The following is a 27,052-nucleotide window of genomic DNA, read 5'->3' as shown; positions in this document are numbered from 1 at the left end:
GTCCCCGGCGCCGGCCGTTTAAATCGCTGTCGCGGACCTAACGCCACTGCACCAGACACAGCCACCGGCGTAGCGCGTTCGTTGCTCCCTCTCTCTCTCTCTCGATTTCTGGCTCGCGATCGGCACGGACCCTGTGCGCGCGATGCTCCCGATTTAGATGTACGGAAATCACGAAAACAACAATAATTATTATTAATAAATAATCATCGCGCACGACTCGACAGCAATTAGATTTAGGCTTACCGCACTCGACAATACGATATATATATATAGTATTATAAAGTCGTAGGTAGGTAGGTATATATCTCGTCGGACTCGCGCGCCCGCGCCGCGCACTCACCTATAAACAGTGGCAGCGGACGAGGTATTGATATTGTACGTCACGCGCGTTTATTTTGCCGGCCCCGTCGGGGCTGACCGACACGGTGGTGCAGGTCCCGCAGAGCGTGCCGCGATGCTGGTGACGCCGACGGACGCGGTGGATCGACCCGACGACGAGCAGCGGAAAATCGACGATGGCGGTGGAGGCTGTGAAGGCGGAGATGGCGGCGGCGGCGGTGTCGGCGGTGGTGGTGGCGGTAAGAAGCACCGCAAGCGGCGGAACCGTCGGAACCGTCAACGACAACAGGCCGAAGACGATCGCGCGGCACTGTCTCATACGTCTCCCGCAGGGTGAGTACCCAATACTCTGCTAATTTTATAATGTACGGTGTAGAAACTCGTGTGTATAGCATTGCCGTCGGGTATAGGTAACGCATTGATTATAACTGTACCTATACCTTCAGGCCGTTATGGATGCGACGGAATCGCAGATCTGTAGTCCATTTGCGTTGAAACTTATACGTAATTATAGGGTGTTTCATAAAGTACGCGGTTTTTGAAAATGCGATAAATCGGTTACTGAATCACTCAATGACAATTAAGTTCAATAAAAACCAATCACCTTCCAACCGGAGTGATAATAATAGACGAAAAAAATAATTAAAATATAGTTGACAAACTTCAAACGAAAAAATCCCACGCATTTTAAAAATTGCACACTTTATGTAACACCTTATATATATATATATATATATATATATATTACACATATGTTATATAACTACCTGCGTCATTTTTAACTATAAGTGCTAACTGTTTAACGTACAACTGTACAACCGGTGCTTGAATTGGAAAAATAAAAGTAGAGGGACACTTTAATGTTTAAAAAAATCGACCTTATCACTTATATTTACATAATTACATCTTAAACTATTTAACAGTTGTACCACGAAGACTACGCCCCCAGGCTACAGTCCCCTAAAAACACGTTTTAATTGTATAAACATACGTTTACAATTTTATGATACAAAACTTTATCGCTTAATCCAAACAGCTGATTAAGGCTGTTTTCGTGTTAATTTTATTCTAAAATACAAGTTATAACAAGTACCTCAAATTTTTTACATGTTATCGCGATTAGATACCATTTAAAAATTGTCATTCATATTTGCCTTTGTACACCTAATACTGTATGTATGTATTTTGTACCACCTTATAAACTATAACACATATTTTTAAATCTATTTATTTCGTTTAATTCGGACTTTTCATTAAAACGGACAGCCTAGAGTCCCAATTAGTCCGAATTAATGAGGTTCTACTGTACTTACAAACTCTTAGGTAATAATTAATTGTATTGTTTATTTAATTTTATTGAAATAAGTAACTGTCAAAAGACTTGAACTTAATTTTATTTGTTTTTTAAAATTATTATTATAAGATTTTTTATGGCAAACACCGTATAGACATCAACTTTAAGTAAAAAATAACTAATAAACCAACAAACAAACAACTATACATAAATTAAAAAATCAACCTTCACAGAAAAATGGTATAAGTGACATGTAAAACAAAAATAAAAACAACGATCAATAATTGGTAAAAGATGAGTTATTGATAAAACATACACAATATAATATTAATATTATTATATTTTTGTCTTAATAGTTGATTCATCGGTTAAATATATTATTATAAATAGAATACCCATCTATCGTAATTGTTTTTTCGGTGCAATACTAAAATATAGATAACTTACAGAAATACTATATAACCACAGTTGTAAGTATTATTACCAAGGATTAATAATCAGCTGTCTGTTGTCATATTTTTTGTATAAATCACAATAATTATATATTCATGATAAAATAACTAATAATATACGATGAATCATGATATCTGGTATCTTAAAATATGATAAAATAACACTTGAACAAAGTAGTTTAGAGGTACGAACAAAATTATTGAAAAATAAGTCAAGGTACTCAGTATTTTTCCTACTTCAATTCAAGCCCTGGGTAAAATACTAAAATGTAATCGCTAATAACTAAATATTACTCAATGCTTGCATTTTTTAGTTAGTAATAAATATTAGTATTCTCAGACATATTATTTTAATAATATACATTTTTGAATCTAAAACAAATAAAACTATAAACGAGAATTATACATTATAAACATAATGTGTATTGTTAAAATTATTATTAATTATTTCTTTATCAATTGCCTATTTTAAAAATTTATGTGATAACTTCTACATCGACTCATTACTGGGTATTAGAGTGGATAATAACCCTCATTTCTGCACAAAACAATCTATAAACCTATATCTATGGATCTCATTATTATATTGATATTAATTTAACGTTAACCGAATTGGTTGGAAATGACCTAATCTAATAATAAGAAATTATTGACGATAAGTATGATTCGGAAATCAAAAGTATTTATTTTTATTGTTGTCGCGTATACAGGATATTATAGATGATATAACAATCTAGAGATACCTAACAAGATAACTACAATATGACAAAAAGGCCAAGTGATGCTGTTTTTTCGCCAAGTTGTTGTGGGTTATAGTATTTTATCAATTTTCATCGTCAATATGAATTGAGATAGTAAAATATATCATTTATCAGTACCTATATGTAAATAAACTAATTGATAAGTTTAGATATTATATTAATCATGTGTACTGATATGATGGCATGTACGTAATAATGTAATATACTGAGCTAAAACCAACTTGGTGATTACTTGGCGTCGGCTGTTATTACCTGCAATTAACAATATAGTTTAAAGTTGTCAAGAAAATTATAAGAAAATAATACAAACACCGTCGATAACCCATATAATAACTGCTTTCAGAGATATTTAGAATTTTTGTACCCGGTGTTTAATTTTTTTAAATCCATCTCACAATTTAACAAATTTCAATATTGTTGAAAATAAAACTTAATTTTCTATTATTTAACAAGGAAAAAATTTCAACAAAGAATAATAATCACTTTTCTGTAAGACCAGTCTTTAAAAAAAATTTCATAAAGCATCCATTATCGACTTCTAACGTTCCGAAACGTGTATTTGATCCAAGCACGTATTCAGGATTAATTTTCGAGGGAGGGGTTAAAATATTAATAATACATGAATTAAAAATAAATTATAAAGTTTATAGTTAGTTTGTTTTTATTTTAAACATTTCTGGAGAGTTTGAACCCTTAAAATCCCTGCGGCCCCGCTGTATACGGGCTTGATTTGGTATCTATACATCAGGCATGTCAAACACGCGGCCCTCGGCTTATTTTTTTGTAGCCAACGGCTACCAATAATAATGGACAAAAAAAAAATTACAGTAAAATATTAATGTCGTGTCACAACTATCTTAGAACTTTTGAGCATTTTTAAATGTTAATGTTAATTTTTTTTTAACCTTTTTAATTTAGCTGTACCCGCTGTGTTTGTAAACGTAAAGAATAAAATTAAAAATTTTGTTTTTGTTCAATTTTTATGTGCTGCCCGCGTAGAAAACTATTCAATATGTTTGGCCCACTTGATGGGTACTTTGAGTTTGACATGTCTACTGTACATGATACTCACACGAGTTATTTATAATATTATGCTCCATTATACATTTATTATAATTCTGATTTTGAACTTTAAAGTTACAAGTTTTCTTAGCTCAAATTGACTGTGATATTAAGTTTGCCACCTCTACTGTGATCTGTGTTACACATCGTATGTATAACACGGTACACGCTTGCTAAGCTGTAATAACTCTGATAGGTATTTCCTATTTTTATCAATATAAAAAAAATACCATCCCGTATATTATATGTATATAAAAAAATAAAGTTGTTGGAACATTGATAATCTTGATGTTTAAAAAATAAAAATTACATACGCCCGCAGTAACCACTGTAACATACTAACATCTATCGTTACTAATAAAAATCTATTGATAATTATCAATCTTGATAACTAATATGGCAATATACTATATATTTATCATTTAAATCAATGCAATAAATAGGTGTTCGCACGCTTACAGCTGCGCGTATTTAAAATACCTACTTCATACTTAATATAAATAAGGCAGAAAAAATTATCTCGAGTTAGTTATGCTAAGTCTACGGTAACTACATTTGGTTATATTATGTTGATAGTTCAATAATATTATATTTTACTCTAAACTTTAAAATTTAATAAGAAAACAATTATAATATGCAAACACATAACGTAATTAAAAATAAGGTACCTGGATTCATTGCTTTTTAATTAGTACTTGGGTCACACTCAGTGATTGTGCAACTTTAAATTTTTTTTAAATTATACCTTACCATTGTTAACAATTCATCCTACTATTCCTGTTTATTGCATAATAGCTGTAGCGGTTTAGTTGAACGTATACTATATTAGCAAATAAAGAAATATTTATCTGTTTATTCTTATTTAAAACCATTGTATACTGAATAATTAACCCTATTATTAAATACCCATTACCATGCCTATTAAATCAATTTTTAGTTTTAATGACATTCATAGACATTAAAATAATATGACGTACAAAATATATGAATATTAAATAAATTTAAATTTTTACTCGATGCATTATTTTCTGAAAATTTACTCGATGGTGAATACTATAATATTTGTACTAAAAGTTAAAATATACCCATACTAGCTATACATAAACTAGCTATATCCCACCACTAGGAGACAGTTATTATAAATTATAATATACTCTTAAACTTTATAAATTTCGCTTTTTAGCAATAACAATTAGTTATATACATAATATATTTATATTATGTAATATAATTAAGTAGGAAAAACAAATTCAAAAATACAAACTAAACAGTTATTTACTAAATGTAGATTAGTAATTAATTTATAACTTAGAAAGTATAGAAATAATTACATATTAATAGCTATATGATATTGAATTATGTAGTAAGTAAGAATCGATTGTTAATAATTACTACTTTATATAATTTATTAATATTTATAGTTATAATAATAATATCATGAACGCAATTATGTGTAATAACTAATAGTGCTACTTCCGGAAATGGCCCCCCTCCTTGCAGCTTGTTACCCCTAAATACAAAACCGACTGTCGTGCGACATATGAGTAATTATTATAATAGGAATTAGGAGGTATACCGTAAGTTAACGGCGTGTACCTATTTCTTTATCCATACTTTCATAAAACTGCAGATTTATTACAATACTAGATAGCCGCCTTGGAGATAGTGCTGAACTTGTTCCTAGGAGCTTACTTTACCGACGTCCAGGCCACCAGCCGAGTACCAAAAAAAAAAAAAAAATAATAATAAAAATGGCACACAAAATGAATCAACATGGAGAAATATTTCGTGTACAGAATAATATTATTTATTTATTTTTTTTTTTTAAGGCTTTGATAGAAATAGACTTGCAAGAATATTATTATGAGGAGGTATATGTATAGCCGGTAAAAGTAATAACTTGGAAATTAATATTATGTTACTGTATATTGTTATAGGTATATAAAATGATAATGTGTATCAGAACCGTATTTTATAAATTTTTAAAAGCAGCTTTAATTAATATATTTTTATAAGGTCCCTTATTTAGTAGCCGCTTTGTGGCCCTGAGACCCTTAAGTTTGACACTGCTTGGAGATATTAGTGAAGCGTGAAGCCCACATAGTCTAGCCGTCTGGTTAGGTTTTTCTCATCTAAGAGGTGCATTTTTACATTTTATTTACACTGATAAAGATTAAAGGACGTTTAAAATTATTTATGATGAAAATAAAAAAAAAAATACTAGAACAGATGACGACGCACTATCTAATTTTATAAACATTAACCTCTTAAGTATGACATGATAAATTGTATAATGGCCACAGGTGATTTTAATCGCCTTCAATATTTTTAAATTATTTATAAATGATATTATGAAATAGTGAATCAGCTATCTAGTATTTTTTTTATACATCTACGTCCTACAACCTACCTGTCGGCTGTCGGCCGTTAGTGTTCCACCAAGACATGTTTATTGCCGCGTAATTTGTTACGATTAGAATATCAATAAATAAAATGCATAAAAAATACAAACTAATAATAATATACGCACAAACCGGTGCGCTGGTACCAATTTTAAGTTTCAATGTAGAATGTACACCGGCTAGATTTGTCGCCGGCAACATTCGAGTCTCCCGCGCACGCGTCTAATAATAGTTGACTGCGGCGACAAGCTACAGCCGCCGGACATCGTCGTTGTCGAAACATGAGATACCGCCGCTGCCGCCAGTTTATAATTAATCGCATTCGCGTCCTTCGTTAATATAGTTATTTTTTTATAATAACATTAATAACATATTATTTGGTAAATTATTTTAAACATCATTATTATATGCGCGTGTGGAGACAGATTTATGTAATCTGAGGACCGAAAAAAACTTAAAAAACTCAAAAAATAGGCTCTGCCTATAATTTTATGATTATTATACGAAAGATCTATTCTTTACTTAGTTTTCTTAATATTTCGTTTTTGTTCTTAATTATAGATTACAATGAATTTTAATGTATTATAGATACAGTAAGTTATTAATTACTACTTGGAATTATAGGCATTAAAAATGTACGAAATATGCATAAACTTATGAAATTATCAGTTATCACTATGAAATACGAGACACCACAAAGGTCTGTAATATAGGCTATGTAAGAACATTATAAAAATCTAGTCACAGTTTTTCTTATAAGTGTTTGGAGTTCAAATGTTGACAGCACTTATTTATTTTGTTGCATTTTTTTTTCTACTCCTAAATGCGATGATAGAATAAAAAAAAAAATTGTACCATTGTAAATTAACCAAAGCGGTTACAAACTCTTTTTTAATCGAATTCTGTTCAGAATAATTTTTCAAATGAAACGATTGAATTGCATTTTAATTTAATTTGAAAACAAGCAACTATAGGTTCAAAAGATATAGCTAAATAGGATGAGATGATAAAATTCGATTATTATAATTTATATCAATTGTATTAGAATCATGTTCTTTAAATACGTATTAAGATAAATAATTTTGGATTTAATGTAATTAAAATAGGTATATGCAATTGACAAAATTTACCCATCTTTATTCACAACAGTTTAAAATATGCTGAAAACATTAGACAACTTTTGAATTATAAAAAAATAACTAAAATAAATATTCTCTATTGAAATATCTATAATTTTGTCGATATTTTAAATTCAAATATCCAAAAAGAAATTGTGCTTATATATCTATATATTCTAGATCTGAGTGGAGTGGAGTGATTAATCATTAATATATTGATATTTTACAATTATTTTTTTTATTTTTTATCCACATCTGCATTTAATGATCAGTAAAAGTGCTTAGATTTTCAACTTTAATATGTTTTTTGGTAAATAGTTGAAAAATTAAACTGATTGATACTTTACTGGGACTGGGAGGGGGTAAAATAATTGTATTAAAATTATTAGTATATTATCTACACGTCATGATATAATTTTTAAAATATTTTAACTCACTATGAGCTATTTATATATTTTGAAATTTTTGATTTTTTTTTCTATAAATTACGATAAAAATGTATTTAATCTGAAAACAGCAAAAAAAAAAAATGTAATACTATACCCTATAGGTTTCTCATTAATTGTTATTTAATTAATGTTAGCATTATAATTAATTGATGGATTTTGACAAAATCACTAACATTTTAAAATTATTTTGCAATTAAAAACTATGTGAATATTAATCTTTAAAAATTCATCGTCATTTAAAATTATAAAACCATGTTAAGTAATTTATCATTTAAACGTTTTTTAATTATGATTATTAATTCGATATTTACGTATAATCATAGCGAGTATTATTATACCACATACAGTTAAATAATGTGCTATGTGCCTTACGCGAATAGGTTCATAGTACTTATATATCACTTAAAATTAGTCTTTGAAAATTACATTGCCTATTAGAAGTTAATAATAATATATGCAATAGTAAAAAGTTTCAAATCTCGTAAATGATATTTTTTAAATTATGAATAATATTGTTATCGTCATTTTGTCAACATTTGAATTTCAAATATTTATAAAAAGAAAACCGTCCATAAGTAATTTTGATATTTTTAGAATGCTGTTTAATAAACTATAAAGAACCTTGAATTAAAAGTAATATTACCTTGGCTAATAAAATTGAACATTTAATACATTTTAGCCTAATTTTTAAATTTTCGTGAATTTGATAAATGTTGTCAACATTTGAACATTAAAATATGAAATTGATAATTTTAAGTACCTAATTAAATATTCTACAATTTATCTAAAATTATAAAGATTAATATTATATTCTACAGAAAATAAATAATTCAGCAATAGTATAAATATAATTTTTTATGGTTAATATTTTTTGAATTATACATGAAGGTCAAAATTAATAATTTTGATGGTTTATCATACATTTTAATATCCAATGCCACCCAAAAGCTTATTTAAAATTATTGTGGTTTTTTTACTAACATTTTTTTTAAACTTCCGTAATATATCTGTCATCTGAGAAGGGATTTTTCATTAATTTAAAAGTTTGGGTACTAAAATTTAAAGTGCAACGATATTAATAATTTATTAGCTACAACAAAATTTAGAAACTCGTTATTTTTACGAATTTGAAATTAAAATTTTGATTTTAAACACTTAAAAAAATTAGGGAAAATGTATTTTTTATAAATCTATCAAATTTGAAAACTTTTTGGCTGATAAAAAAATAGATCAACATTTATCGATAAAAAAAAATGTTCAAATGTCTATAAATAACTCAAGAAATCAAAATAATTTTAAAACCAAACGATATGTAGAAAATTTAAATCTTAATAATTAGTATAATTTTTAAATGTTAGTGATTATTAGTTTTTGGATAACAACAAAATAAAAATAAAAACAATTCTTCTCAAAAATTGGGATATAGGTACCAGATAAATATTTCGTGTTTTTCTTAATTTCAATTTGATAGACGAGAATTATTTACTTTTGTCTATTTACTAATACTAGTTCATATTTTCTACTAGAAGTTATAATTTACGAGCTATCCTCAAAATTGAAGATTGATATAGGTTTTTTTTAATTTCGACCGCGTACAACAATCAAAATACTTATCAATTTTAATATGTAGATTATTTTAATTATTTATTCACAACAAATATTAAACCGAACTAGATTGAATTTTTGTTCACAAATAAAATTTTATTTTTAAATAAGGTTTATTTATATGACGTGTTTATACGTTTATTATTTCACATCAGAACTTTTTAAAACTGAATACGTCTCATTTAAGTATTTAATAATTAATTTTTTATGGGTATTAATAATCTGGAATTAAAAACCATATAATGCCAAATATAAATATACCTTTTTTTCTAACAATAGGCAATTAATAAAGAATGAACTTAAATAGAATAATTCTTAAATAAAACTTTTTATGTTGCCGTATTTTATTATATGCATAATGCATAATATAATAGGTCGGAGTAGTGTAGTCAAACAATAATAAACTTATCTATGTAAGTATAAACGTTAAAAAACATTGATTGTTAATTTTACGAGGTAGGTATTTATTATTAGGTTCTATTTTTAATATATTGATTGTTTATTATTATTAAATAACAGTATTAGTAATTAAAATTAACTGTAGTTTAAAAACTCGTTTTTTCTTGCGCTTTTACTTAAAACATGCCTTGTGAAAATTATGTTGATAATAATAATAAATCGATCACTAATAAATAGTTTTATTTTTATTTCTATAATATACTTGACTTAAATAAAAAAAACCATAAATAGAAGTATTTTCACAGTTATTTTTCAATATGATATAAACTTTCTTTAATTGTCAGTTGATAATTACCGAAGAGCTTTTTCGAGCAAAATTATATAGCTCGAAATGTTATCGTATAGTATAGTAGTAATTGTATTTATAATATAAACGAATTAGGAGTATTGTAATTATTTAAATAATATGATAAAAAATAAAGGATCTAATGATGATTATATTATTTTTATTCAAAATGTTGATTATTTATTTATTATATTTTGAATTGATATTTTTGATACTTTTTACAATATTTATTAAATAAAATAATATCTAGTAGTTTTTATTATAAATATTTTTTTTATGTATTGTTATACAATACCTATTGTGAATATAATTGAATCCTAATGTCTAATTGCAAAGGTGAGTATTCTATAGATTTGGAAAAGTTGCTTGCCTGAAAGTTAAAAGACACTCGGTGTTGTTTTTGTTTTAATCATCGGGGAAAAAACCGTATTAAAATAAAATCTCAAGCCTTAGGCAAAAATATTTCATTGTATATAATACTACGTTGCTGTATTATGATAAACTATCGATTGATTATTTTTATGATAAAAAGTATGTATTATAATAAGAATTGCAATATAATATATATAACGGTTATTAACGGTTTCTGTTATATAATATAATATTATAATTTTAAATAATAAGTAGGTACAATGTAAGATTTATTATTATTTAAATACTGCCAAAACGCCAAGTCATAAAATGTGTTTTGAACGGTTTTGGTGTGCTTAAATTTTTAGCGGGTGATAGACTTAAAATTTGATCACACATCCGTCTAGATTGAATTAAATAGCAATTATTTTCAGAGAATATGTTTGAATAGAGTCGTATTATTTTAGTATTTTGATCCTGAATGAAAATTGTATCAAAGTAAACCGACTAGCATTTAATGTAAGTTTAATGGGATGTTTCATAAACAAAAAGTTTTAATGTACATAATAATATGATGATAAGTATTTATCGTTTACTGAACCATTTGAGTTTATATTATAATTCTATACAGACACATTAGTCGTCATACACAACAAACGACGAGCGTCTCGATACGCAGCGATGATACATTGGTACTATGTAGTTCTGCTTTCGTTCGACATCGTGAATCGTAAGTTCTATACTCATAGATGGCAGCCGCCCAGTTTGTCCAGACAAACATGTTGGCAAGATATTGTAATTTCTCGCGGAGCCGATTAAACGTCATGCCCACGCGGTAAAGACTCCATACAATCGTCTTTTTTTGCTAATAAATTTCGAACTAGAATAGACCCGTTTGAATTACGCGCAGCTATTGTAATACATGCTTTGTATTGTCAGGGTTTTCGTGGACAGAGAATATCTAGCTGTAATCCGCTTGCGCTGTTTACAAATAAATCGTATAACGAAACCTTAATTAGAAAAGTTTCTAGTAACTTCGAGCTTTAATTGATCCAGAAATCCGATTGATTAAAATCAGACTGAGAATCAGCACTGTTAATTCGATACAGCGTTGAGTTATTTAATTTAAACAAAACAATAAAACAAATCATCGTCAAGATTCGACGATCTACGCTATTTTGTTGTACCTAATTAAATTATTTATAGCAGCACTCACTGTATTATGATATGTTCAAAAATAACTATCATATTTCAAAAGCAGAACACACCGTTTGTTTTTTAGCGGCATGTGTAAATATTTATTTTGTTTTTTGAGATTAAAGTCAAATTATTAACTATTGCGTCAACCTTCATACAAGTTGAACTCGAACGGTTTCATAACCCGACTGATCGTTATTATGTATAAGTATACAGGTGTACTATAATGACATGCGGTGTAAAATCAGTGATTATAAACTATACATCCATATGATAGTGTTATTATCATGACGTACATAATATTATATGTCGTGTAACGTGTATATTGTGTACAGTGTACGCATGCAGTATACATACAAATAGCGGCTTAAACACTTTAAATTCGACGACGATCGCCGAGACCGACGGCGGAGGCTTATAATATATGTATATATGTGTATATATACATACGGCTATAACCGCAAGTGTGTATATAATTAGAAAAACACTGCTCGTCCCTTTGCCCCTTCCGCTCTACACTCACCCGATGACCACCGAAACCGTCTTCCTTCTATCCGTTCACTACTGCAACAATACGCACACGCATATAATATAATACGTATATATATATATATATATATACACACACACGATACGAGAGTGTGCATTGTATAGCGATATACACTATGTACGCGTGTATAATACATTGTATATACGTATATTGCACTCGTGTATAAATTAGTTATTATTAGTAAAGTGCGGTGGCGGCGTATTGGCAGCCGGCGGCGGCGCGCCCGTCTTAGAACTTTGGCGCTCACTGCCGTTGACGTCGTCGGCATTGGATATATTATAATATTAGGTACCTACGCGGCGACACGAATTGATGCATCGTTTCGCAATCGGCGCACTGGTGTAATATTATTGTAAGTCCGTCACGTCGGCCGCGTATCGTCCGCCGATTATAATTTAACAGTTATAATAATATACACCTTTCTATACATACACAACACGATATCGTCACGTTATCATGTAGGTACGTATTATTGCTATTATTATTATTATTATTATTATTATATTGTTATTGTCATCAACTCCGGTCGAACGCCAATATTGCACACTGTTGATTCGATACGTTTTTTATTACGTAAAGTTTGACTATATTACTCGGTTGTAATATCGTCGTCTGCTATCAAAATATTGTATTGTTAATGATTGTTAATTAATAAACGTCGCTATACTCGTCCGCGTGCGCGCGTAATCAGGTTAATCGGTTTTAACGGATGACCGCGACGGCGACTTGTCAATTTATCGAGAAAACAAATTAAATTAAAAATGTTACGACACGAGTATCGAAACACAATAATGCTATTATTATATAATATGTACGTAGGTATTATTGATATGTTATTAATCTGTGCGTCACATGATTTACTTAACATAATTGAATATTAAAAAAACGGGTTAATTTTTTTTTTTAAATAAAATTGTAAACAGTATATTTAATTTGACGAATTAAAAAACAAAAGTAAAAAAATAATAATCAACTATTACTTTAACGAGACCAAAAAAAACTTGTTCATTTGCCCAGACTTCCCTTACCTAAGTGTCGCACGCGTTACACATCCACCTAATAAATTGTTTATTTTTATCTATTTTTTCTTCTTCGATATCTTACATATAATGTAGCTAAATTAAACAAAATTATATAATTTTTATAATCGTAATAAGAATTTTATAACGTTTAACACATTATGCAATCGTTTTATAAATACATATATAACATAACTGAACGAGAAAAAAATTATCATAAACATTATTATATGTTATAACTTTAAATGTATAATCGTACTACTTTGATATTCAAATACAATTGTATAGTATATCAATTAAATTATATTTTGTATATATTACTCAGTGGACGACTTTTGATTAAAACAATTATTTAAAATTTAAAATTTCTGATGTTTATAAAAAACTCGGAGTTAAAATTTTTTTTAAATGTAATCGTTTAATGAGAATAGTAATATAAACATTTGCTGAAAATTGCATGTATCCATTATTATTATATTTTAAATTATAATGAAACATCGAAAATTGTTTGAGAACAGATGGTATTATTTTACGGGTGAATATTGAATGTCGTAAACATTTAAACTTGAAATGCTTATAAAAAAATTGATTTGGCTTTCTGGAAATTTTTTTTCATGTATAGGTTAAAAAAATAATAAAAAACGTTGCATTAAATTTTTAAATCTATTAGGTATAAAAATGTTTTTATTTTATTTTTAATAATTTACTAGTTTTTGCGATTTTTATGAATTTTATCAAAATTCTAACTATAACGCTTACAGAAATATATTGTGAATATACATTTTCGATATTTTTTAATCAAGAAATCAACAACTTATTATGGTTATTTGTATTAAATGTTCAACCTTTTGTTTCTACTCAGCATATATTATTAATTGACATTAAAAAATTTTAAAAAAAAATTCTAAATTTTTATATCAATATAAACAGCTCAAAAACAATTAAAATATTTTGAACATTTTTTTGTAAATAAAAAGTATAATAATTGAATTTCAAGTACCTACAATTAATTGTTTTCAAGTTACATAAAAAACAAAATCGATTTTGTTGTAAATTGAATTCGCGTAAAAATTTCCATTTTCCTTAATTTTTTGTTTGTTATTACTAATTATAAAAATAATTACTAGGAATTTTTAAGTTTGACTTCTCAAAGTACAAACTATAGTTCCTATTTAATAACTTAAACTTCCACCATTTTTGAAATTCGAAACATTTTATCGACAAATTATATTTTACTCGTTAGTAAGAACACATCATAAAAAACCATTAAACATCCAACGCTTCACTCAACATATTTGCAGTAGGTATATTACACAATATTGAATTAATGACAATGGATTAGGTTTTTAGATCTTAGTAGTGCACAAAATGAATGATTTGTGTATAATTAAATTAATAATACGGTAAAACAATTCAGTCGTTTCTTTTTAATTTCAGTTAATATAAAATTAAGAAATAACTGAAAAACTCTGAAATGAACCTTTATGTACTATAGGTAAGATAAATGATCTGCTTAATAATTTAATTTATTATCTGAGTTAAATTTGTATAATATTATTAGAAGAGTTTTACGTCTTTAAAAAAATTATAGTTACATAATTTATAACATTTACTTTACCGTTTGAAGTTTAAAAGTTAAAAATAAAGCAATAATTTTATAAATAAAATGTATACACTATACATACATTGTTTAAGTAATAAAGGGTTGGCAGCAGTATTCAAAGAGCCTCGTCATCTCTTAATAAATTCCTGACAATATCGAGCAATAACTAATAAGTTGTATTGACGCTAGAATTTTTTATTTTATTTTAGTCTTACACGTGTAAAATATCAAAAACAAGTACATAGAAAGTAGTGAATAATAAAATTATGTTATGAATGATTGACAAGTGATTTGAGAGCCAAAAAATCCATCGTGACAAATAAAATAAATAGATGAAACAATATTTCCTAGTGAGCACAGCATTTTTGATATATGCCAAAATATTTAGATTTTTATTCCAATAGGGTATCTAGATTCAAAATGCGATAACTTTTTTTATTTATAAAAATATTCACAAAAAAACTTACGTTGCGCTTTGAGCAATTAAGTCAATTAAAAAATTATATAATTATATTCTCTGGTGAAACCGTTTATTATTGTAATTCAATACAAGTATAATTAAGAGAAAATGTTTTCCACATTATATCGACTGTTATTTTAATATAATATTTTGATTTTATACCCGCAGAGGCGACGACTGCGAGCAAACAACCATTACGGCTAAGGTCAACGACGGGCCCGCCGAAGCCACCACAGGTGGTGCTGTCGCGGAGGCGGCAACACCCCTGACGGCAGCGCAGCTGATCAAAAACGGCGGCAGTGTCGACGGCGTAACCGCCACAGAAACCACCGCCGCAGAGGACGTAAACAATATGGAAGTACAAATCGACGACGAGATCGACGAAGAAGACGGCGAACGGTACTCGTCGTATTCGATGTCGTCGGCGGAAGACGAAAACGGCGACGGCAGTGACGGTAGCCGTCAGGCCACTAAAGCCACGAAAGCGACGTGCGATGAAGACGACATAGACTGCAATAACGACATGTTCAAGACTCAGAACAAGGGCCACGGCGGTGCTGGGGCGGACGCGACCACCTCGCCTCCGCCGGATGTCATAATGCATCACAACAACCCCGACGCGATCAAGCGGAAAGGTTCGCGACGGGGCCGCCGAAAACGACGACCGCCCATCGCTGCCGCGGCCGTTACCGACCCGGACGTCCTGATGACGCCCGCGGTCAGCACGGTGGGCGAAGAGGAATCGCCGGCCGAGACGGACGCGACGAGTACCATCATCGACAGCAACACAACCGACGTGACAACCGACGGAGACGACGTGAAACGCGTCGACGACGACCACATCAGCGCCGAAATCGTTAGCAGCACTACTGTCGACGCCGGTACGACGGTCGTCGAAACTACCTCCACCAGAGACGACAGCGACCACCAATCCACGACGACGACTACATTGCAATCACAACAGGTAAAAAAGAGTAAATTATGGTCAGGCGCGGATCCGGACTAAATTTACGGTTGGGGGGGGGGAGGCGGCGAATACTATATGCGTATTGTATTTTATCTGTTGCCAAAAACAGACATCCTAAAATTTGCCCGTGTGGCAGAGTACGGTGGGGGAGGCATGGTCCTTTGCCCCCCCCTCCTTGGATTCGGGGCCTGATTATGATGTACATGACCTGACCGCGATCTAATCGTATCTCGTCGGTTTCCTGTCAATAATATATGATACGTTTCTTTTTTCTGTACACAGCAGCAACAGGAAACATCAACATTGATCCCGGGCACCGTGACGGGGCCAATGGTAAACATTGCGGCCACCGTAGCAGCTGTCCAGGACGTGGAGAGTAGGTTGTTGGAAGATTTCGAATGGAAACTCAGTGAGGTGCACCGGCAATGGAAACGCCGTCTGTCGGAAAACGAGCGCAAGCTGGCCGACGAGATGGCCAAGCGGCAGCGTGAGCTGAACGACGACATGGAACGGCGGGCGATAGAGCTCGCGGAAGAGGTGATGAAACGCGAGCAGAGGATGGCCGAGGAGATGGTGGAACACGAGCGGCACCTCAAGAGCGTGTTGGTGAAACGGGAACGGGATCTCGAGGAGCGGACGGCCGCGGAGGTGGCCGAGCGCAAGCGAGAGTTCGAAGCGTTGGCCAAGAGCCAGCTGGACGAACGGAAGCAAACGTTGATGGCCGAGGTGGAGGCGAAGGTGGCCAGGCGGGAGAAGGAGCTGAAGGCGGAGGCGGATGAGGCGATAGCGGCGGCGAAACGGGAGCGCCGGCTGGCCGCGGTGGAGGCTGCGAAGCGCGAACGGGACGCCGTGGCCGCCGCGTTGGCGGAGGCCGCGAAACGAGAGCAACAGATTTTGGCGGACGCTGACAAGCGGGAGCGGGACCTCGCGGCCGAAGCCGATCGCCGGCAATGGGAGATGGTCGAAATGGAGGCGGCCAAGGCGGCCAAGCGGGAACGGGAGTTGCGGTTGGAATGGGCAGCCCGGGAACGGCAGCTGGCCGCGGAGTCGGAGGAACGCGAACAGCGCGCGGTGGAGGCGGCCGAAAGGCAGGTGCGCCGTCAGTGGCGGCAGTGGGAGCGGGACGCAAAGGCCGAGAGCAGGAAAGCGATGGAGGAGCAACAGGAGCGGGCCGAGCGTGAGCTAGCCGACGCGCGTTTGGCCTGGGAACGCGACAGAACTGACCGGATCGCCGCACTGGAAACAAGAGTATGTACATATTTTGTGTTGTCACTTCGGTGCGTCGTACGATAATAATATTACGTAGTACTATGCAAGCCGCCGACTAATCGTAATAATTATTGTGGTCGGTGTGGCGGTGTTGATATCTCTACCTGTAACGCTAAAAATGCTTTGCACGTGACTATTTTTTTGTTTTTGTTTTATATATAACTTCGTTAACGTCATCACAAGTTGTTAAGAAAGCAAAACAAATGTATAATCGAAAATTTAGGACACACGTCATTCAGTGTTATCGTAAACAAGAATCGAAATTCTTCAATTACGTTATACTTAATATTATTATCGTTGGATTTATCTGAAAGAAATCTCGAAATATTTATTCATTTTACAATTTGTATTTTTTGCAAAAATATTGTTCGACAAAATACTCTTCAACATCGATTTATCATAGAAATATTATTTACGGTGAAGGGAAAATAATGCTAAACATGTCATGGTTAGAATAAAAAGTTGCAATAATTTATTTCGATAGCTAGGTAATGATTATGGAAATATCAAATTATAACAGCTATAAAATATTAAAACAGATATAATTTGATTTAATTGTCACAATATTGTCGTAATATGTTTTGAAAATAATATCGATAGCTTTACGGTTATGAAAACGTCCCGTTTATATAAAACCTGTCTCAAAATTTGGCTTTGTAATATTTTTAGTATGTATGTTTCTAAAATTAATATTATTATTTGTTTTGTCGAAACTAACATAAAAATATTTTACCAAATTCTGTACATAAAAATTAAATAGCACAGATCGGGTACAATATATAAAAATATAATATCATAATATTTTTAAAAAATTTCGTAAAATGTATTGCTTTTGAGTATTATTTATACGTTTTTGTATAATTTTTGATATTAAATTGATTTCGTTTCTTTTCGTAATTCCATTACTGAATATTGGTAAGGTATAAAAAAATGTGTTTTCTTTCGTGTAACTTTATTAAATTTATTTATAACTCATCTTAAGTATAGAGTTATTATAGTGCTTGCGTATATATTTCAATACTATTTGCAATTTGCTTCACCAAGCAATTTTCATATTAAAAATTGAATTGTGACAAATAAATTGAAAAATCAAAAACGTAATTATATTTAAAATAGTAAGTAGTAACGATGTGTTACCTACTTATTGTAGTGTACCTAATATCTATGTTGACTAGTGACTACTTATGTAGAATTACAACAAATTATAATCAAAAATATTGCTTTTTGTTATAATTTGACGTATTTAGTATTTAATAATATAATATGATTTCTAACTAATAAACTCATATATAATTTAGATAAAAAGCCAAAAAGGTTAGGTAGGTATATATATATATATACTTTACGTACATAAAACCTATATATATATATTTATTATTAACTATACAATGCTTTTTTATAATCATGACGTTACTACACCTGAAAAAAATAATGTCAAAACGGATTATAATTTTGTGCCCAACGAGTGTTGAAATAAAATACCCAAATGAGTTGTAGTGCTTTATATATATTGATATAATTTTAAAATTTGAAATCAAAATTATTATTAATTATTTACTAAATGGTAATTAATATCTTCAGAAAATGTACTTTATATTTTTTCATTTTAGTTAGTCTATTATAATTATCTAATTGATAATTGTTTTTATATGACAGTTATAAGTGCAGAAATTCTAAACATTTATATTATATATATTATATATAATAATTTACAAAAATAAAAAAAACTAATGTGATATTCAAATAATTAACAAGTTAAATAGGTATATAGTTATAAGTGTATTAAATTAAATGATTTCAAAAAAATATCAAGCACTATAGCATATATCTCTTAAATTTAAATGTTGTCATACAAAGTCTTAAAATATTATAGTAAGCACATTATATAAATAAATAGATAATACCATACATTTTTTTTTAAACGTTTCATCATTCTCTTGGCATCAATTCAATGCATAATATAATATAATATTATATATGTTATTAACTATTCGAGACAGTCTTAACTTATTCGCTAATAAATAATAATACGTATATTTGACAATTTAAAAATAATTTAGCTTAACTCATAACTCAATATTGTCAAATACTCAATATCATTGTAGCAACTAGCAATGAATACTAATTATGTTTCCCCTTGACATTAATAACTAGGGCCCGGATTTAAATGCACTTACTAAGCCAAACAAATATGCTCTAAAAATAGCCATAAACGCCCTTAAAAATGCATTTTCCACAAAAAAGACCTTAAAAAGTACATATTATATTTTTTTTTATACAATTTGGTATTTTAATTAGAAATGTATAAATAAGGTATAATTATTATTTTATTAAAAAAAAAACAACCGAAAATTTGAAAAAATTACCGACTAATGTTGACACGCATATGTTTTGGTGCAATGAATGTATAGAATGTAATATTCTACTCATTATATTCATTCTAAACATACAAAAATATACATTAAGATTTATATCAAATTCAAATTCAAAGTAAGCCTATTTTACTTACTAAATTTTGTGAATTGCATTGAACAATAATATATTGTTTAATATGTTCAAACATCTTCTATTGTCTGAAAGGTTAGGTTAGAATTTATAGAATAGCATATTGAATAAATATGCATTAAAAACGAACAATATGACCTAATAATGCTAAAAATGCAAGATAAATGTTTAGCTTTGAAACACAAACACTAAACTCTAGTTACATGATAATTAATTATGTACTTGGAAAGCATTGTCTAAAATCAACCAAAAAATATGTACTTTGTAATCGGGCCCTATTAGTAACATTGTACAGTGGAGGAAAAATTAAAATTAACCCCTATCATTATATTCGTTAAAAGTTACATTTGTATTTTCTTTAGAGGCTGGTGAAAACAAGTCGTTTTTTCGTGTGTTTAGACCAATAAGCGAAAGAAAAATTCACCCAGAACCAAAAGTCCGATTTTAATTTTGAATCATATTTGAATTTCTTATTCTCTTTTCTAGGTTATGTAGGAAATGGATTTAACTTTTTTAGTAACACTAAAGTAAGGTGAATTTTGAAAAACAAATTATATATAAATATAATTAATTTGTTACTACAGTAATTAAACAATACAAAAAATACGACACTTTATCGTACCTACAACACTAGAATCACATTTTGCGTTTATCGGATGATGATTACGTTCTGGTCGCGTTCTTATAGGTACCGAAAAACGATAGTCCACTAGTGTCCGACAGCACTCGCATTCATAACAGTCGAGATTTTTATCAAATACATCCGATTTTTAAATTTTGTTGAAAATATATTATAAATATACATATTTATATGTACTTCGGGTAACGAGAAAAAGACACGAAAAAAATGCGTGCAACATTCACAGTCCATCAGCACATTTGTGTGTCGTAGCTATCTGGGTCCCACGCAGACGAGCGCGCGTTAATCGTTCGAGCAACCGTCAATGCATTGTGTAGTTGTAGTATGTAATATATTATTAAGGCTGTTGAAAGCGAACCATTTTTAAGGGGCCGTATTTAGGCAATATTCGTTTTACTTCGTGAGTTATGCGTAACAGTGTGTGTTGTGACTGATCATTAGTGTACGCGAGGTCCCCGAACGCTTTATGTAATTAAAAATAAACTACATCTAAGATCATTGGAAATCAGTAACGTGCATACGCGCGGTCGCACATCACTAAATTTTGCGATAAAAAAAACGTTTTTACATGAAAATCCCAAAAAGCAGAAGAAAAATTTAACCATTACCAAAAGTCCGATTTCAATTTTAAAAACATATTTGAATTTCTTATTTTCTTTTCTAGATTATTATATGTAGGAAATTGATTTTCGATTTTTTTGTATTGTTTAATTACCATAATAACAAATTAATTATATGTATGTATATTTTTTTTTCAAAATTCACCTTACTTTAGTGTAACTAAAAAAAAATATTTTTAAATCCATTTCCTATATAATCTAGAAAAGAGAATAAAAAATTCAAATATGTTTTCAAAATTAATATTGGACTTTTTTAAATGAGTAAATTTTTCTTTCGCTTATTAGTCCAAATGCACGAAAAAACGACCCGCTTTCAACAGCCTTAAATACTAAAATACGCGTGAATATTTATTAAAACTGCATGTGCTTGATCTTCGTGTTGTGTGTTCTAAACACAATAGTAAAATTAAAAATTATAATAATAATTTTATAAGTGATAAAACTTTCGTGCACTATAAATAAACATTATAAACATTAAACAGTAAAATATAGTGATTGAGCATTAAATTCGATTTAATTATATATATTACTTTTAATAAACTTCAACTTTTTATTTTTGCTCTTAATATATATTTTTTGCAATTAAAATAATTTTGCCCTTTGAAAAAAAAAATATTAAATAAATACGATCTTCAAAAAAACAGTTAAGATATTTCGCAGTTTGCTAAATCACACAAAATCACATTGTACCATGCACGCAAATAAATTGCACGATGGACAAATACAGCGTATAATAATACGATTATTATTGCTCAGTGGACCGAGCGCATGCAGGACGCTGTTCAAGCGGAACGGGCTAGGGGAGCGGCCGCAGCGGATGAGTTGCGGCGCACCAGTCAGGACGAACAGAAGCGGGCTGTGGCCACTGCAGCTGCGGAGGCGGCCGCCGAGGCTTGTCGTAAAGCTCGGGCCGAAGCAGACACTGAGCTGGTCAAGTTGCGCCGAGCTGTAGACACGACGGCGCTGTGGTACGAGGACTTACTTGACGCGGCCCGCGCTGAACGAGACCGATGTATAGGTGAGTAGACGACGGTCGAATTATAGTAATAATATCGTAACAGCGGGAGACTGCTATAATCCTACGAACCGATTGTACATGGTGTTTTTGCGTATAGAAAAAGCTGACGAAGCGGAACGGAAACATTCGGATGCGGAACGGAAACATTCTGAAGCGGAACGAAAATTGTCGGAAGCGGAACGGAAATTGACGGATGCCGAAAGCGCCAAAACGAAAGCAGAGAAAGAGCTGGCGGAAGTGTCCCGATGGCTGGCGGAAATGGAGAAAAATCTTGCCACAGCTAAGAGCGATCTCGTCAACCTGGAGAATCTCTTAGTACAGTCAACCAATCGGCAGGTAGAAACTGAGAGCAGATTGTTATTGGCGGAACGTAAAGTGACTGAAATGGAAAAAATGTTGGCCGCCTCCGCGGCGGTGAAATCAGCTAATAACCGCCACAACGACAATGATGACGAGGACGAAGATGAGCAAAATAATAACGAGGATGACGAGGATGGTGACGGAGACGTTGAAAGTGCAGCTACAGGCTGTGGTATGGCTACAGACGAGGATGACATGAATGGCGAGACTGAGCCGAAGAGCTGCTGCGCCCGGGCCGTCAAGTAAGCATACTTGTTTACACAACTCAATACTAAATTCGATACATTCTAGTCATTTTGGCTGGGCTGGTCTCAATGTAACAATTTTTCTTGTTCTTTTTCTTTTACATTCGCTCTTAATTATATGGGGTTAGCCATCTTTTTACTAAGTAAAATTCCATAGTGTTCTGTACTTCGCCTCTTTTTTTTATTCAAACAAGTTTTTTTTTCTACCCATCTCTCGTCTTTGGGTTTTTTTCTCTATTTATTTCTAAATTAATTTCCATAATCATTGTTAGAGAAATAGCCAAGATCAAAATTCAGGACAAGTCCGGTCTATATTATACCTATAGACTACAATATAGGTACACAATTTTTTTTAGCGAAATTGTAATATATTTTTTCATGTTAGTACTTTGTACTACTATAGCTTGTAGTCGATCATAATATATAATTATAATAATGGCTATTTATAAACTATAATATTTAGTTAATAAATTTAATTCTTATATTTTTTATTTTGCTAAATCCGCCAATTATCTTTGTAAGATTTTACAATAGCTCTGAACTGGATTCCTTTTTTTTGTTTACTATTTGCACCACTCATACACTGTCTCTAATGAATTAATTTATTATTTTATCTTTCCTAGTTATTCTATATACCTATATTCATCTTAGCATTTACATCTCTGCTAGACTAACCCTATGTTTTGTTTTATTAATTATTGTCTTACATGTTGATCTATAAAACAAGACTAACGGCACCCTCTTGTCATGCACAACACCTGAGTGTAATGCTTCTCTTTATTTTATTCATCCACACATAATCATATTTTTCTTGTTCATATGAACCTCATGCTCCACACCATCCTTCATGTTGTCGTTTGTACTTCTTATTTCCAACACCAAAGCGCCAAATCATGGTTATAATAATACCAATAAAATGCACAAACAGTATTTACAATTTATCTTTATATTATTATAATACCTTGTTAATTTATTATCCAGATCACAAATAATGAATAAGACAGTATATAATTCGTTGATTTGGATTTTTTCGTTAAGATCCGACATAAAATCGTTACTACTTATTTTTGATTCTAGTTTACTAAATAGTTAACCGCACAACATAGGATATAGTTTGGTAATGATGTGCTCATTATAAAAATTAATTTAACATATAATAAAAAGGTAACCTAAATTAGTTCTGTGATAAAAATAAAAACGTCCTGATAAGTTTCTTATAGATCAGCTGTACATGTAAATGTTTTTATACCATGTATTAAATTTTGATATTGATATAATAATTGCACAGTGTACTAAAACTAAGATTTGATATTTTATTTAACAGGAGACGAGTGGCACAGCTGATTGTGTCACATGGTCAGCGGATGGAAGAGCAGCGTGAACGGCATGCGCGACAGATGCGTCGACAGCTGGAGATGTTAATGGACCAACGCCAACAGCAACAACAAAAGCATGAAAAACATCAGCAGCCCCAAAACAAACAACAGCAGGAGCAGGAGCAGCAACAACAACACCAGCTGCAGCAGAATGGTTTGAACGAGAGTCGTCAGCGAGAAGAACGTCAGCAGCAGCAGCATCAGCAGCAGAAACAGGATGAGCAGAACGAGGAATGGCAACTCCAGCAACGAAGACGTCGACCCCGTGGAGGTGGAGTCGTTGGAACCGAAAGAACGGAAACGGGTACTGACCGCAGACCGCAACAGCGTTCGTCACCGCCTCCTTGCAATGGTGGCAGCGGAAGTAGCAGCAGCAGTCGGAACAGCCGACGCCGGAACAAGCACCGGCAACAGCAACAGCAACAGAACCCGAACCCGAACCCGAATCAACGGGGACCTCCGCCACCACCCAGACCGTCCGGGAGACCAACCGCATGACAAACAACGAACGCCACTGAATTTTTATTATTTTTACTCATATGATAACTGTTTCTATTGCGTGGCATGAGCCCACTTTTGTTTATAATTATTTATTTACGGCTGTATTTATTTATATTTATTTATTTGGGGTTTTTTTTTATGACGCGCGTGTTTCAAAAATACTTATTTACTATTACTACTATTCTCATTATATCATATCAAATTTATTATATTATAATATGTATATCGTGGCCGCTGTCCAACTTGTGTAAACCGGCCACGATTGCGTCCCTCAGAGATGACGAGTTTCTCAACAATCACTTTCCCACCACCTTCCCTTTTCATAATAAAGAACTTTACGCACATCGAATACGATTGAACACTGTTCGTTAGTGATTTGTTTTGATCTATATGCGCCACGCGGCCTTTATTTTATTGAAACAGCGTCTAAACCTACGTACATTATACCTGTGACTCGTACGGGTAGTCATGTAACGGGTTATCACGTTAATATTTCACAAAACTATTATGTATAGGATAGCTATTAGGCTAACCGAAAAATAATTTCGTAAAACGATTGAGAAGAGAGTACGACTGATATAAAACGGTACAATAATATTGCTCCTTTAAAAAATCGGTCTAATATAATATTACACCAAGTACAGAGGATTTTGGCCATCTCAAAAATACGTTTTTGTTATGTTTTAAAACGATAGGTTGTTTAATTTTACAAATATAACTAATCGTTCTCGTGTTTGGTCAATACAAAAATATAGATTGGGTATCATCATTTGATTTTCAAAGCATCCGTTATCACACTTATGTATAACTGGCTGACGAATTGTGAAATTTAAGTTCAAAAACAACCGCTGTCGTCTAAAACAGACTCCGGAGAAGTTTTCATTGAGCAAGTGCTGTATAATATTTAGCCCAGAAAATCAGAAAAATAATTTATTCTCACGATTTTCCGATTAAACATTTAAAAATGTACAATGGTATAGTACGAATATAATACATAATAATTATTAATTATTATTGTTTTACTTTTGAGCACCCAACCTATAACGTAAAACACACGAATACGAGAGTATGAACATTAAGAAAGGCGTTGTGTATAGGCAATATTGCATTGAACCGACGTGTGAATAAAATGTAAATAATTATGATAATATTATACTCTATTTGAAATGTGTGAAATGTTAGCAAATGTGTTTAGGGAACGATTCACGTAAGTAAAACTACGTATGTAGTACGATTGTATTAAGTTATTTAAACATAATTTTGTTAGACGCGCACACATTTACAAGTGATTGGTAAAGTACATTTTTTACTTCACGTAATGGTCGTTGTGCACAACTCGATTTCATTATTACCTCTGTGTTGTTTTATTGTTTACAAACAATGTTTTTTAGGCACATATAAAAATATTTCATTAAATAGTTTTAAGAGTCATAAAAAAAATAATTCATATAGGTACCTACATGAAAACATTTTTTTATATTTTGTTTACACCGACAAAGTAAGACAATAGGTGCATAGTTATACCATCACAACTACACGAAGGTTTTGACTAAACTATTAAACCAATTGGTAATACGTATACAATTCACAATCGACAATTTATTGTGGTTCGCTATTCGGATTGCCAGTGTGACAGTGTTATATTATGTTCGTGTCCAAGTACAAAAAATAATTTAACAAATAGCGCAATTCTAACGTCTCGTACTACACTTTATTGCATAAGAGTACACAGGCTATATTATTAAGAGGATGTCAGCGTACTTTATTTTGTTTTCTTTCTCTGACCCACACGCGCAACGCGGCGATTTGCGTCCGGTAGAAGCAATTTTAAACCTTGTGCCGTGAGATTTAGTGTCGGTTTCGCACTACCAAATCGAAGCTAAGAAGATTATCCGTGGTTGTGCCCTGTTTTTTTTTTTTTCAAGATATTTCAATTTTAAAACGGGCTGAGTATTTTTAAATTTTAATATACCTATTACATACTCATAACCATTGCGTTTAATAAATGTATAAACATATCGTGAAAATAACGTTCAAACACACAAAGTGTTCTCAACTTTAAGTTTGATATCAGGTCGATTATGTTAAATGTAAATTTGTGAGAAAACAAAACTTAGTGCGCTGAAATCTATCTCGAATTGATA

The 27,052-nt window shown here is 31.5% G+C and overlaps 1 protein-coding gene across 3 annotated transcripts; it reads left to right on the top strand.

Annotated features, from left to right (window-relative positions):
* LOC113559939 (trichohyalin-like) lies at positions 1-25,267 on the top strand. 3 transcript variants are annotated; one of them, XM_026965725.2, is made up of 6 exons: positions 1-672; positions 15,576-16,371; positions 16,657-17,622; positions 22,165-22,426; positions 22,524-23,028; positions 24,356-25,267. In XM_026965725.2, exons 1-6 carry the CDS (start codon positions 455-457, stop codon positions 24,903-24,905), a joined length of 3,297 nt encoding a protein of 1,098 aa, XP_026821526.1. In that variant the 5' UTR covers positions 1-454; the 3' UTR covers positions 24,906-25,267. The 3 variants fall into 3 exon arrangements, with proteins under 3 accessions (XP_026821526.1, XP_026821528.1, XP_026821527.1); XM_026965727.1 differs by lacking the exon at positions 1-672 and adding an exon at positions 12,627-12,783; XM_026965726.1 differs by lacking the exon at positions 1-672 and adding an exon at positions 12,627-12,787.
* Positions 25,268-27,052: the final 1,785 nt, after the last annotated feature.

Source organism: Rhopalosiphum maidis, chromosome 3 (assembly GCF_003676215.2).
Source record: "Rhopalosiphum maidis isolate BTI-1 chromosome 3, ASM367621v3, whole genome shotgun sequence".
Lineage (NCBI taxonomy): Eukaryota > Metazoa > Arthropoda > Insecta > Hemiptera > Aphididae > Rhopalosiphum > Rhopalosiphum maidis.
The sequence above is the reverse complement of the archived record's forward strand: the minus strand, read 5'-3'. Positions and strand labels throughout refer to the sequence as shown.